At 43.4% G+C, this 14,569-nt stretch overlaps 2 protein-coding genes across 2 annotated transcripts in view; both read left to right on the plus strand.

Annotated features, from left to right (window-relative positions):
- Positions 1-4,540, plus strand: part of SLC9C1 (solute carrier family 9 member C1) — an 84,775-nt gene extending 80,235 nt beyond the window's left edge. The window contains exon 26 of the mRNA XM_040980911.1: positions 4,411-4,540. Within this exon, the coding sequence (XP_040836845.1) occupies positions 4,411-4,540 (130 nt within the window). The remainder of the gene's footprint in view (positions 1-4,410) is intronic.
- A 28-nt stretch (positions 4,541-4,568) lies between these two features.
- On the plus strand, positions 4,569-13,834 carry GCSAM (germinal center associated signaling and motility). The gene is made up of 6 exons (XM_040980826.1): positions 4,569-4,713; positions 5,827-5,895; positions 8,222-8,266; positions 9,249-9,295; positions 11,560-11,588; positions 12,505-13,834. The coding sequence occupies exons 1-6, from the start codon at positions 4,685-4,687 to the stop codon at positions 12,820-12,822; spliced, it is 537 nt and encodes a 178-aa protein (XP_040836760.1). The 5' UTR covers positions 4,569-4,684; the 3' UTR covers positions 12,823-13,834.
- Positions 13,835-14,569: the final 735 nt, after the last annotated feature.

Here is a 14,569-nt window from a genome sequence, read left to right on the forward strand (position 1 = left end):
CACAATTTCCATTAAATCTTGTACTAGTTCAGAAAACCTCTCCACAAAGAAAAAAGGAACTGTTTTTATGTGTTTGGGGGGGAGGGATAAGCATTGGACAAACCTGTGATTTAGAACACAGGCAATCTCCTGAACAGATTACTAATACAGAGCTCTCACCCTTTTAAATAACCAAGAAGACAGAGTAAAAGCAGCACACGTTGCCTCAAAATGAACAATATCTAGTCCTAAATTGACATTTGCCACAATTCATCCTGTTATATGAAACTGTACCACATAATTCAAAATTCAAAATTTTAAAACTTAAAAAAAAGGAGAAAAAAGGCGGAGGGGGCATCTCTTTTTCCTTTTTTCCCTTTCGATAGACATAGATCTGCAATGTAGAACAGGTGTCCCTGAAGTTAGGTTTCTTTCCTCCCAGAGAAAAGGGAACAAAAGTGCTTTCTTATTTAATGATTAAACTTCAAAGACATGGTTACTAACTTCTAGAGGAAGCACTGTTGGGTTGTGTAGTTTGCCTTTAAAAAGCCCTGCAAGTGCAGAGTCAAGATAGCAGAATAGGGTAAGGATATGTTTATACATATCGAGAATTATTAGCCAGAGTAAAGTAGAGAGGGCACATTCCAGAAAATAGTAGAGGACACGCCGTTGGCAGAGGAGCACCTGGAGACTAACATGAGAAAGCAGCGGAGACAACTGTGTGGTTTTACAGTAACCAGATAGCCCAGCGACAGTCAGAGAATGGCGATCAGAGATTCACAAGAGGCTGGAGCTCCGACAGCAACCAGGTGGGAAGGGGAGTTCATTGGGAGCTCAGCAGCTAGACAGTGAATCCAGCCGAAGAACTGCTCATCCTGCCGATTTGTTTGATTTGATCAGGAGCAGAGAGAAAGAACAGTAGATCCCAAACAGGTGGTATAGGAACAGGGTGGATCTCACAGCCCACACCCCCACCAAAGCTTCATCGGGTGCCATTTTGTGCAGTGGGATGGGACTGTGCATAGATTAAGCTGGGAGTGAACTCATTTGTGGCTCAGTGCATTGCATTTACGTGGCATCCTACAGGTTCCACCCAAAACAGATCCAGGTAGCCCCCAGCCATAGTAGCCAGCAGATTTAGAACTCCATGAGTGGCACGTCAGGTACCATTTGCGGCAAAGACTGTGAGACTTCAGGGACAACAGTGAGCTGCACATGCATTTGTGCTGGGAGCAAACTCACTTGCAGTTCAGCGCATTGCATTTGTCTCACAGGGAAAATAATACTAACTTTGGCATCCTATCGGTCAAAATAGGTCAGGGTGACTCTCAGACCTAACAGCCAGCAGGTTACAGCACGATCAGCACCATCAAAAACCTAGTTATTTAGAATACTGGGAACTGCTCAAACAGAAAGTAGAAAAAAGTTTGTATAGACAATGGTGCAGCCTCAGGACAAGATCATGGGAAATAGAGAGTGGTGACCGGGAGTGAGGCCTACAGAGACCACGGTAGAAGTCTAACACAAGAATCCAGACTTGAAATTCACTGGAAGGGGAGGCTCAAGTGACTGCAAACAAACAAACAAACAAAAATCAAGTACCAAACACATCAGCAAAATCAAAATGTAGACCTGTGACACAGCTTAGAATCCTGCCACAAGGAGAAGAATCCGGTAACCAGAAATACAATGACCAAGAGCAAGAGAAGAGACAGAGCGCAATGACTATTACAAAAACTCTCTTGCAAAGAAGCAGTTAACTGAGGAACACACAGAGAAAATGGGGGATACAGAATTCAGAAAACTCATTATAAAGCTTCTTATCAACAACGAGAAGCATACAAAACAGGAGTTCAAAGAATTTAAGCAATATGCCACAAAGGAAATAGCGACACCGAGACAAAATCAAGCCAACATGACATATTGAAAATAAAGGATGCAAATTAAAAATTCAGTGGAAAATCTCAATGAGAAAATGAAAGAGGCAGAAGAAAGAATCTCAGAATTGGAAGATACTTCTAGTCATAATTGGAAATGATCAAAAAGCTGAAAACAGAGCTGGGTCATCAAGCAAAAAAAAGTATTAAAAATTAAGAGGCAGTATTAAAAAGCCAAATATAAGAGTTATTAGAGTTCCAGAAGGAGCAGAAAGAGAAGATGCATTTTAAAAATGTATTTAACAAAATCACAAAACTTCACGGATCTGGAGAAAAAAATTGGGAAACAGAATACAGGAAAGAAACAGACCTCTTAACAGGGTTTACCAAAAGCAATCTTCACCACAAGACATGATAATTAAGCTCCCTTCAGTAGAACATAAGGAAAGATCCTTAAATGTGCACATGAAAAAAATCAATTGACATGTACAGGAATGGCAATCAGATTCACATCTGACCTCTCAAGGGAATTACACAGGCCAGAAGAGAATGCTGTGACATATTTTAGATTCTAAAAGCAAAAAATGTCAGCTCAGGATAACATACCCAGCAAAGCTTTCCTTTGTCTTTTGAAATAGAATAAAATTCTTCCACAGTGAAGAAAAGCTCAAAGAACACCTCTTTCTTACCTGCCTTACAAATGATACTCAGAGATGTTCTCTTGACAGATCTGCCCTACAAATAATACTAAAACTAAAGGCAAATGTGAAGAATATCCCAGTAAAATAACAGCAGAAGACTAAATCAAACAATGAACATTGCTAAAATGACAGGACCAAATTAACACCTATTCATATTAGCTCTGAATGTAAATGACTTAAGCTCATCAATGCAATGTCATAGAATAGTGGACTGGATCAAAAAACAACACCCGTCTATTTGTTGCCTAGAGGAGGCACATCTCACCATCAAAAATCTGCAGAAATTATGGTTCATGGATTTTGATGCTTTTGCTTTTAGTTTCATTTTTTCAAAACATTTTTTTCTCATTAAATTTTCCACTGACTCACAGATCATAGAGTAGCATCATTTTCTTCAGGAAAGTTCTTGATTTTTGTTTCTTCAGCAACACATTGGTCATTCAGTAGAACATTAGTTAACTTCATGGCATTGCAAATTTCTATTTTTCTTCCTGTTGTTGATTTTGTATTGTGGTTTTTCATTTAAGGGTATATGTAGCAACTGTGTAATGCAGACTATCATATCCGGATGTGAGAATACAATGCAGTATGTATTTCTACTTTCAGACCAAAGATGGACTCCCAATGGAACTGTTAATTATATCTTGACAATAGGATGCTGGACTCTTTGTCATTGTCCATGTCTGCAACAATGGGCTTATGCCTGTTTCTGAGGATGTGGGGGGAATCAGTGGCAGAAGGGAGGGGTTTGGAGAGGGAGGAGGAGAGAAGTCAGAGCCTATGAAACTGTATCATAAAATTATAATAATAGTAAATTTTTAAAAAGCTTTCAAGTGTTTCAAAGAGGGGGAAGAAAACACTTTCTAATTTAAAAACGCACAGACTGAAAAGTTTTATGAAGTTTGTTAAGAAAAAAGAAAACAAAAGGTCTTGTTCCTTATTTTCAACAAGGAGAATTTGGTTCACTTTAACTTGTATTTGCACTCAGCGAACCAAAGGATGATCATTTTTTTAAAGATTTATTTATTTTTATTGGAAAGTCAGATCTACAGAGAAGAGAAGAAACAAAGAGGAAGATCTTCTGTCTGCTAAGCAGAGTCAGGAGGTTTTTCCCAGGTCTCCCACAGGGGTACAGGTTACGCAAGGCATTGGGCAACCCTCCACTGCCTTCCCAGACCATTAGCAGGAAACTAGATTGGAAATAGAGCAGCCCGGGCTTGGATAGGTGCCCAAATGGGATGTTAGCGCCACAGGTGGAGGACCAGCAAGCTTCGACACCTAGATGGCCCATGAACAATAATTCAATCTTCCATCTCTTGATCAAGCCCTTGGGGACTAGTGGCACCTTCTGTGTCCCAGAGGCCCTCACTCCTGTCCCTCTCTAAGGCAATGATAACCCCCATCTCCCCCCACACACACCCATCATTTGTAACAAAGTGTCACATTGCAGCCCTACCAGCTGGGTAGGACATCCCTATTGATTTCATATACTTGGCTCTTGTTTGTGTCTTCAATATCAGCCCATTCTGGTAAGTGTGTGAAGTTGCTGCACTGTGGCTCTGATTTGCATTTCCCTACAGGCTGGGAGGCTGAGTTTGCGTTCCTCAGAGCAGTTGTGGGTGATGGGTCTGTTCAAACAAGTGGCCCATTCTGTTCCTGGGCATTTTTTAAAATGAGTTGCCAGAATCCTTTCTAGCTTCTATTTTCTACCAGCCTGTGGTTTGACTTTAGGTCAACCTTGATGTTTATTTTGAAACAAGGCTTCCCCCCCTAGCTGTTCTAAGGCCACATAATAAATGTAAGCATCTCAAGCGGAAAAACTTACACAGAACTCAGCCTGTGTTGGGCCATAGGCTTCCCTTGGGACTTGAAGCCCTTTCTGACCGGCAACAGCGTCCACACACCCTGGCCCATGAAGACGCCCTGCGTGTGAACACCTCCAGAGCTCCTCCCCAGCCACTCCATTCGTCACAGACACACTGATCGCTCCAGCGCTCTCTACACAGATGGTCAGAGCCACACAGTGCCTTCTCTAAGTCAAGAGCGAACTTTTCTGGCAGAGCCCACGCACCAGAGGGAAGTGGTCAAAGCCATAAAAGGACAGAGTGGAAAGCACAAGGACCGAGGATGGGGAACTTTCCACAGAGGGAAAGCAGGTGAGTCCAGACTCCCCATGAGAGGTAGCAAGTCGGGGTAGGACAGTATACAGCCGCCCAGGATTGGGAGTTGGGGTGGGGGGAAGGGAGCAGTAGGAATTGGTAAGGGATCTGACAAGAATCCAAGAACTACTGTGTGCCAGGTATGGTTTTAATACCTTACAGGTTTTCACCTCTTCCCTGCAGTGGCAGACAGCTGGTGGGGAAGAACTGGGAAGTGGGAACACCAACTTCATCAAAGGAGGTCTTTGTATCAGGGGCCACCTGAGAATCAGAGACCTTTCTCCAGGCCTGGGGAAAAGATATTCTTGGGCTGTCAATGCTGCACAAGATGCTCAAAGACGTCTAAGACTTTCATCTCCATTAAAGTTCAGGTTCCACAGCCAGGTTCTTACCACCTCCTGCCTCCTTGGGTGGGTGCACACACCTCCAAGCAGAGGGGCAGAGGTGGTCTCAATCCGGAGAGCAACTGGCTTGACTGTGTCTACCATGGAGAATTCTAATGTGTTTGGTGACAACAGAATGGATGAAGTTGTCTATGGAGGTCTTTATCTGACCAGGAATGTCTTTACTGGGTTATGATTTATGATTCAGTTTATGCCACTAGAAAGTGGAGCAAAGGAGACTTGGTGGTCCCAAAGGATGCCTCATTCCCTTCCTGAGAATCACTGTTGCCTGAGAATTCTTTTTCTGAGTCCCCAAAGCCCTTGGCTAGGTGATCCTTCACACCATAACTTTTCTTCAAAACCAGTGCCATTCCCTACTGAACAAGTACAACTCTTGGAACTGCTCCTAACGTGAAAACCACAGAATCTCAGCATCACTGACCGCACTGCCAGTCTCAGGGACATGCTGGCGATTCCTAGACATTTATAATTAGATGTGGAGAGTGGACAGAGGAGAACATAGGCAGGCTACTGCTAGGGCAGTGGAATGAGCAATCAGTTCAAAGATACACGGGGATAAACTTAGAAGGGGGCATTAACAGGTGCATGAAAGTTATTCCGCAGTTACATACATATTGCAGAGATGAGGAAACATCTAAAAAATGTGAAAAGAAATGGGGATGCTAGAGTGGAAACCTTAGCCCATCTCTGATATGTTGAGTTTCAGGTGGCAGCAGGACACTCAAGAGATGCCTTGGAACCTCAAAATCCAAAATGTCAAACAGAGAGCATCCAGGTAAGCACCAGCGTGCTGGACTTCTTATATCCTCTGCCCGAAAGAAGGAAGTCAGGGAGATTACCATGGACTCCCCTGCCCCATGACAGAAAGCCCTGCTTTAGACTTAGCAAAAGTTGGAACAGTGTTAAATGGGAGAACAGGAAAAAAATAAGAACCGCTGGAAAATTTGGGTGAGAAATGTGATAATTTATCAGGAGTCAAGTGTAATCCCTACTAGTAAAATAAAGGGTCTTAGTTCCTGCTGTACCTTTGCTTATCTCAATTGCCCTGGTTCCTAAGCTCCACCCTGGCCATTTTGTGTTGAGTTCTAGGTTTCTGTTTCTGAAGTGACCTTTTCCCTTGCATGATGAAGGTTATCAAAAGGTATGTGGAAAGGCTCTGTAATTACCCTGAAGTTATCAATCAATCCTTTCTAATCAGGCCTTTAGAGTGCCCAGCCCTAAAAATTCCCATAATGAAGAAAATCAATAAAATACGAAACTAACATCCCAGGATTCAAGATTCCTACAGGACCGACAAAATCAGGTGCCTTGAGTGGCATGTGGAGTTATCTTCATTTTCCCTATGGGTTTAATAGCTTTTAATATGAATAGCATCTACAAAAACTAGCACTGACCCAAGACTCATGAAGAATCTGGGGACCTGGAGAACCCCCCAACGGAATATCATATAATTAGGGCAGGTATGATGGGGCTCATGTTAACATATAGTCCAAATAATGAAACAGATGATTAAGACCATCGTCTTCATAATGAGGTAAATTCCCAATAGACTAGAACCCTGGGAAAGCTGTGTAAAATAAATAAGATATTGGAATTGCTGACATGTAACCTGATGTCACTGAGATTTGTTTGACCTGCTGCAGGTTACCTAAACCTATCCCCAACCCCAAAGCATCCATACTGAAATGCAAGAATACCTTGCAGAAAAGTTAAGTAGGGAAAATTTGCCACTTACCAATCATTTCGGCCCATATTTAACTTTATTTGATCATTATAACCCCAGTTGTAAGGTAAACAATATGCATCTTCTGTTTATAGATTGAGAAATTGGCTTAGAGAGTTTGATCAGTAGTTCAAAATCAACCATTCCCTTTTGTTTCACTGTCATATCTCATTGGTGGACTTGGTTTCTCAGCATTAGTTTGGCTCAGCTGTTTCTTTTGTGATAGTTCTTAGCAACAGATGTGTGGGTTGTAAGAGTCGGGTACTCTTTTTCTATGGCTATAGCAAAATGTATAAGTCTGGGTGAAGGAAATAGAAGTTCATTTGGTTCACAGTTCTAGAAGCTGAGAAATTCAAAAATTTGGCATCCTGCGAGAGTCCTCTTGCTACAGTGTGACATGGCAAAGGACATCACGCATGGCAAGATGGAGCAAGTGTGTTGGCTGGAGTCTCTGTCTTCTTACCAGGCTACTGATGCTATTCTGGGAACACCAGCTACATGGCCTCCTCTAATCTTAATTGCCTCTCAAAGGAAAACGCACTAGGGAGTTTGGACGGTGTTCCAAGTTTTTCTATAACTGGTCCAGGCAGTATTTTAGGCAAGGCTTACCATTGAGCCATGTAGACCAGAAGGCTGCTTAGACTTTCACCTGGGGATCAGACTGCAGAGGTGCTATGACTTTGTGACTCAAAAGGGACAAATCTCCAACTTCACCAATGGAGTCTGTCAAGGTGATCCACTTGCTTGTCTCTTATGCCAGTTGGAGTTGTTCTATTCTTACCAGGAGTTGTTCTATTCTTACCAACTCATTTGCCATTTCTTATCTCCTACAAACATATTTGCTGTGTGTCAAACACTGAGGCACACACTGATGATTGATACCACAATGAAGGAAATAGATATATGGTCCCCAGCTGGCAAAGCATATGTTCTAGCATAGGGTACAGTCACGTGAGCAGACAATTACAATACATTATAAAAAGAAGAAATCCAGGAAGCAGTGAAGTTTGTCTGTTCCATTCTGAAAGAAATGACTTGCAAAATGTCCATACACTTGAGCCTGGATTGCTGGAAAATTATTATTTGTCACCTTTTCATCCTCAGGAAATCACAGGAATTGGTGTCATTGGAGATGAATAAAACTTTTCCCATTTCTGGGAATATAGCAGGAAGTACTTTCACCCTATTAAGAAACAGTGGTGTCATCTGCATCTTAGGAGGGGGGAAGCATTCTCTCAATGGATATACCCAAGTCACTTACGGCTTATTTTAGGAAACAGGGGTTTTTCTGCAGAAACGGTGATGGGAAGGGAGTCCCCTTAAAAAGCTGCAAAAAACCAGTCTTATGATTCATGGTTACCTCTCTTGGGTATTTTAGATGCTGGAATCGCCATTTCAATGAAGGGTGTTTCTGCCTTCCTTGGTGAGTGGGAAGTTGTTTTCAGAGCTATTTCCCCAAGGGTGGTTTCGACGAGGGTATTTTCTGTAAGTTACCTGTGAACTCTGTACCGTCTGTGGTCACAGTGGAAGCCAGTTGCAAGCCCAGACACAGTCACCTGAGAGTTAATCAGGGAAGCGAACCTTTGAGTGCGGTGAGAAAACAGGAACAGCAGTCTCATGAGGGGGACTCTGCCCTCAAACAGTCTAGCCTCAGAGGCAAGGATGGACCTGGCAGCCCATGTGCACATCCCTGCGGCACACAGTCCTGTCCCTTATGCAGAGAATTGATATTCAATGGGATAGTATGATATACAAGTTATCTGCTAAACAGAGACACCTGTGAGTGAAAGATATGCTAAAAATATATTCATGATTGCCATTGCTATATGATGATAATGACATTAACCAAACTGAACAGATCAGAACATATTGTCATGCCTCTTATAGATCTCTCTATATATGGAGAGAGAGAGAATAGATAAATTAGATAGATAGATAGATAGATAGATAGATAGATCAATCAATCGGCAGATAGATAGATAGACAGACAGGCATAGCATTTTTCTGAGGGTTCTTCTCTACATTGCATTCTTATTAAAGGTAGGGGTGTGGGGTGGGGGGAGGACTTTAGAGATTACAACATCAGGATTGGGAACAAAAATAATTGAAGCACCTTCATTCACATGCTGTAAAAGAAACTATGAATCTGACAGGAAAAAAAAGAAGCTATCCAATAAATGGTAGAATCATCATAGTTCTGTATCTAAAAATCAATTCCATGCCAAATTTAGAAAACAGATGAGAAAGAAATATGTATGTTTCTACTCAGCATCATCTCTCATCCTTTCTTTTCTAACTCCTCTGTACTGAGGGAAGTGTTGTGTTGTATAATTTTAGCACATTGTGAGGTTTGTTCATAGTTCCTACATATCAAAATAACCAACTGATTTTTTTTTCTTTTACAGGAAAACAATAAGCCTTTTTAAAGCAAGACGAGATTCACACAAGGAAAGTAAGTCATTGCTTTGCCATCATTTTCCCTTTGGAGGGATGGACTCACATTTCCCTGGTGCTCCTTCTCTGTGCTCCCTAAAGGCTTATTTCTACAAGACCCACTCATATCTCCTCATTTTGTTCAGTCACCCATGTGTATTCCCCATGCAATTGGGAGCTCACAGGAGCAGGGACCACCTTCCAGATCTTCATATTCTTTAGAGCCTGTGGGTCTGGAGGCTGAAGGAGTTGACACAGATTAAATGCAAAGGGTGGAGGCAAAAGGTACTAATGACACAGCACAGGGACAGGGCGGTAGGGCCTAGGTTGGGAGTTTGCCTTGGGAGCCATAAGAGGCTCCAAGGGACCTTGCAAGGGACAGATCTGGTCAGATTTGCGTGGCCGGGATCAACCCAGCTGCTGTGTGGAGAAGAGATTGTAGCAGGGAGTAGACAAGTTAATGCCAGAAGACCACAAGAAGGTGCCCAGTGGCTGATTGGTGCTGAAGTCAGGGAGAGAGAATTCAAGACAATGAGGGTGATAAGGAATATTCCTTGTAAGAGACGGAGAGATTGAGAGATGTGTAAGCCTGAAGAACAGTGCAGAATATTTCTGAAGAAATAATAAGGGATTTTGACGTTACTTTCTTGAGTTTTAATGAGAGCAGGCTTGTTCATTCACACTGAATCTTCTTTTTTTAATGAAGGATTTCTACTTCATCAAAGACCTTCTTTTCTATTTTTATTTTTTTGTAATATTTATTTATTTTGGACCTGGCCCAGTAGCCTAGTGGCTAAAGTCCTTGCACTTGCTGGGATGCCATATGGGCGCCAGTTCCTGTCCCAGATGCTCCACTTCCATTCCAGCTCCCTTCATGTGGCCTGGGAGGGTGGTTGAGAAAGACCCAAAGCGTTGGGACCCTGCACCCACATGGGAGGCCTGGAGAAGGCTCCTGGCTCCTCACTTTCAATCGGCTCAGCTCTAGTCTTTGCGGCCACTTGGTGAATGAACCAGCAGATGGAAAATCTTCCTCTCTCTCTCTCTTCCTCTCTGTATATCTGACTTTCCAATAAAAATAAAATAAATCATTTTTTAAACTAAAAGAAAAATATCAGATTTATAGAGAAGAGAGTTATTTATAGAGAGGAGAGAAGAAAGATCTTCCATGCACTGGTTCACTCTGCAAGTGGCTGCAACAGCCAGAGATGAGCTGATCCAAAGCCAGGAGCCAGGAGCTTCCTCCGGGTCTCCCACACAGGTGCAGGGTCCCAAGGCTTTGGACCGTCTTCAACTGCTGTCCCAGGCCACAAGCAAGAAGCTGGAAGAGAAGTGGAGCAGCCGGGATATGAACCGATGCTCATATGGGATCCCAGCGCCATCAAGGCTAGGCCTTTAGCTACTAGGCTACCACGTCAGTCCCCACACTGAATCTTAAAAACCAGCCTTGTGAGGTGTGTATATGAGTACTGCAGCCCTCCCACCCCTTGCCATTTCATTCCAGGGAATGATGGGCACCAGGAAACTCCAATCTCCAGTATAGCAAAATGGGATAGAAATAGACTCCTCCCCTCACTCCATGCTAAAACTCACAAGCCCTCATCTTAGAATGATAGGCCCCATGTCCTGGAAGGCCATAGGAGCATAGGGAAGAGTAAGCATCGGAAATGTCAGGGCTAGGGTGTAGTAATCCACATAGCACAGGTGGTCTACACAGAGGTGCCTGCCTGCTGTGCAGGCATCCGGTGAGGGTGCCGCCTTGCTGAGTGAACGGTAGGGCAGGAAAAAAAATAGCAAGTGTATCCGGCCTCTTTGGTGAACAGCCACAGCGAGCTAGTTTTAAGGAAGTTGGCTTTTGAAAACTTGGCGGGCTTGTGTTCACATCTCCCAGTAGGGCTTAAGAGTTTCCTTTTCTGTGAAACTATTCTGGAGCCTGCTGCAGGCGTCTCCTGCTGCTCACAGGGGAAGCACCGGGCTCTGCCTGCACAGCATGTCCCTGGGAACCCCTGCCTGCCTTGCACACCAGCCTGTGTGCCCCCTGAGGACAGGGATGGAGGAGGGAGGATTCCTCTCTGCAGGCCCATGTGGTGCCTCCCTCCCTTCGGCTGTCCCTGGTTTGGGAGATCCTATTTCTGCTGAGAAAGAAGAAAATCAGCAGAGCCTGGTGGGACCGACTCCAGCTGCTACTGAGCTCTCTGGGTGCTTACATCCCAGCCACTCTGGCCCCAACCACACCTCCTCACTGCCTGAAAGTCATTGAATGTGTTTTGTTTTTCTTTCCTGCAGATGAAGGAATGTCATCAGCTCCCAGCCAGGTAACAACAGCCTTTTCCTGGGATAACTGCCACCCCACACATACAGTGAAAGTTGTCAGGCCCCCTCTGACCCTAAGTCAGACTTATATACCAGTGCTTGTGAACCCAGGGGCTTTATGCAGAAGCAGTAAGGACACCTGTTGCAGCTGCTGAATGAAACAACCATGCCCTGAGCACTTCATTTATGACAGGCCATGAGCTGGAGGATTCCATGTACCATCTCACACAACTGTTACTACAACCCTGTAATATCGGTTCTGTTGCTTTCACCTGATCTAACAGATGAGAAAACTGAGAGGATAACATGTTACCTGTGTTTACTCAGCCCTCCCAAAGCCAGACAGCTGGCAAGGGGTAGAGCCAGGATTCAAAAACCAAATCTATACTGCTTCCCTTATACTGTGCTAAAGTACAGAAAGTTCCAAATATTCCATTGCGAATGAGACGTTAAGCTATTTGTTTCCTTCCCTCCCTACCCTTGTCCTCCCTCCTTTTTGTGCTTCCTCCCTTCTTTGCTTCCTTCCTTCCTTCCTTGTCTTTTTGTCTTTAGCAAATATCTCCAGAATGGGCAGCTAAATATCTTAACTCAATCATATTAAATGTCATCATCAAATTGTTGGTTTTTTCCGGAGAATGGTGGTGAGACTTTGGGAGTTACTTGGGGTGGGCAGGATCACCCTGGAGCATGAATCAGAGAAGACACAACTGTATGCCCTTATTGTATGGGCACAGTTTCTGCCTAGTTTGGGGGGTGGAGTAGAGGAGCAGCAGCCTGTTAGGAGAAATGGCCACAAGATGGAGAGGAAGTGGTCATGGATGACCACCTGCTACCTAGGGCCAGATCTAGGTTGACTGCAGTATGATGGGAATGGCAGGAGGTCAAATCTTGATGGCAACTGCCCTCTCTGCCCAGCAGGAGAACGCTGAGCAGCACTACTCGGAGGAGCTGTGCTATATCCTCATCAATCACAGAGTCTTTGGGGAAAGGCCAGCGAGCAGCTCCACGGAGGAGTACTATGAGAATGTTTCCCAGAAGCCTGCGAAGCCTTGCGAGTTCTCGGAAGGAACTGAGACTGAGTACTCGCTTCTTCGTGTGGCCCCCACCCCGAGGCCCCCACCTTCCCCGGAGGACGAATATGAACTTCTGGTGCCCAGCAGAAACTTCTCTCACTTCCCACAACAACCACACTCTTGTAGGGTCCCTTTGGAGGTGTCCTTTTCCTGTTCAGGATGAAAAGTGATCAAGTTGGCCTTTGAACCAGTACTAGCAGAACTGCAGGGGGGAGCTGCATGAAGCAAGCATGGGGCTCAAGGCTTGCTTCCCACAGAGCATGATTTGCAAGCCCTCGTATGCCACCCAGTATCCCACACCCACAGTTCAACCAGACATCCTAACTCTGCTGTTTTGAGAAAGCAATCACCTATCTTTGGTTTCAAGTGGGACTGGAAGTGCTTGGTGCAGAGAAAGGCTCCCTGACCCAGTCCTTCTCTTCTGATAGAGTTCTTTAAGAAGACCCCACAGCTACTCTCTGAAGTTGTCAAGAAAACTCATCATGCAAAATGTACCCAAGTGGGGACTCACTCATTATGCAGACCTTCCAGCCCAGCCCTGCAGTGAGCTCCATGCTTTCCATGGTGTATTTTAACTCATCAGCCCTCAATTACACAAACTGATTTAGGAGGTGCTTTTCAGCTTTTTATGTAGTTGTAGCACACATATTTTTTTCTATTTCACACTTCTCCTTATGAATCTAAGATAATCATAACACCCAAGAACAGAGCATATAGATCTTTTGAGATTCTTTCATTTTACTGTCCTGACGCAAAAAGTATTATTTTCCCAGAGATCTAGAAAAAATATTTGTATAACATTATCCAGATTTTTCTGGCTTTCAATTTGATGTTCCTATGATTTACTACATAGAAGATCCTCTAGTATTTAGTAAATGCCTGTGCTGAATGATATTGTATGTAAACTGTCATCATGGGAAGAGCAGTACACACACACATAGATTCACACTCTAATGAGTGCTTTTCTATGTGCCTAGATTATGCAGCTCTTTTAATCTTTTCTTTAGTGTTCCTTGGATTCTGTCTATCCCTTACACCAGTGGTCAGCAAAGTATGGCCCCTAGTCCAGTCTGAAGCACCACTCAATTTTATAAAGTTGTATTGAAGCACTGCCTTTGATTTGATAACATGTTACCTGTGTTTACTCAGCTATGAAAGCTGAGCAATTGTGACGCAGACCACAGGCTCTGTGACATAGACCACAGGCTTTGCAAAGCCAAAAATATTCCTGTTTTGGCCCTTTCCAAAAGAAAAAAAATTCCAGAAAATATATGCTCCAGATTTCATAATTTGAGAGCAAGTTTTAACAAAAGTGTGTTTGACTATCTGCAAAACTCCTAAAAGTGGATGTCAATCAAATGGTATGAAAATATTAAACCACAAATTAGATGCATGATGCCAAGAACAATGAGCAAATTAGACTATTTCCATGTTCACTTTCATTTTCAACCTGTTGTTTTCTTTAACTCATTTGCCACTGTACTAATTTTAAGAATAATAACATGGTAAGAAGTGGAGCAAGCAGAAAGTATGTTATGTGTTTGATTACTCTTTGATTGTGGAAGCTAATCAAAGATGGATAACTTCAATATTACAGTGTATTCAGAGACCAGTGAGGATTATTGCAAACTTGATTTGGATATTCTAGTATTGGGTGCTACACCTCAGCCTCTTGATGTCTTCAGCTAAAGAGCCAATCATCTTTCTGTCTTGCCCTCTGCTAACTTCTTGCCTTTAGTAGTTTTCTTTCACATGGAACTCTAACTGTGATCCTTGTGCAGAGGGAGGTGTGCATGGTAGCAAGTCAAGAAGACAAGCAAGACGGGGCATGGCGTAGGAGAAGAGTGCAGGCCTGGACAGAGAGAATCCATCATTCAAATCCTCAGCTGTCTCTTCCTTCTGTGACCTTT

The sequence above is a fragment of the Ochotona curzoniae genome, unplaced genomic scaffold (genome assembly GCF_017591425.1).
Source record: "Ochotona curzoniae isolate NIBS_2020 unplaced genomic scaffold, NIBS_Ocur_1.0 contig_3498, whole genome shotgun sequence".
Lineage (NCBI taxonomy): Eukaryota > Metazoa > Chordata > Mammalia > Lagomorpha > Ochotonidae > Ochotona > Ochotona curzoniae.

Excerpts from the sequence above, each read along its gene's own strand:
- GCSAM (XM_040980826.1), top strand. The coding sequence starts at position 4,685 with ATGGGGAACTTTCCACAGAGGGAAAGCAG. Across the intron at positions 4,714-5,826 it reads TTTCCACAGAGGGAAAGCAG|GTGGCAGCAGGACACTCAAG; the intron begins GTGAGTCCAGAC and ends GTTGAGTTTCAG. Across the intron at positions 11,589-12,504 it reads TGTCATCAGCTCCCAGCCAG|GAGAACGCTGAGCAGCACTA; the intron begins GTAACAACAGCC and ends TCTGCCCAGCAG.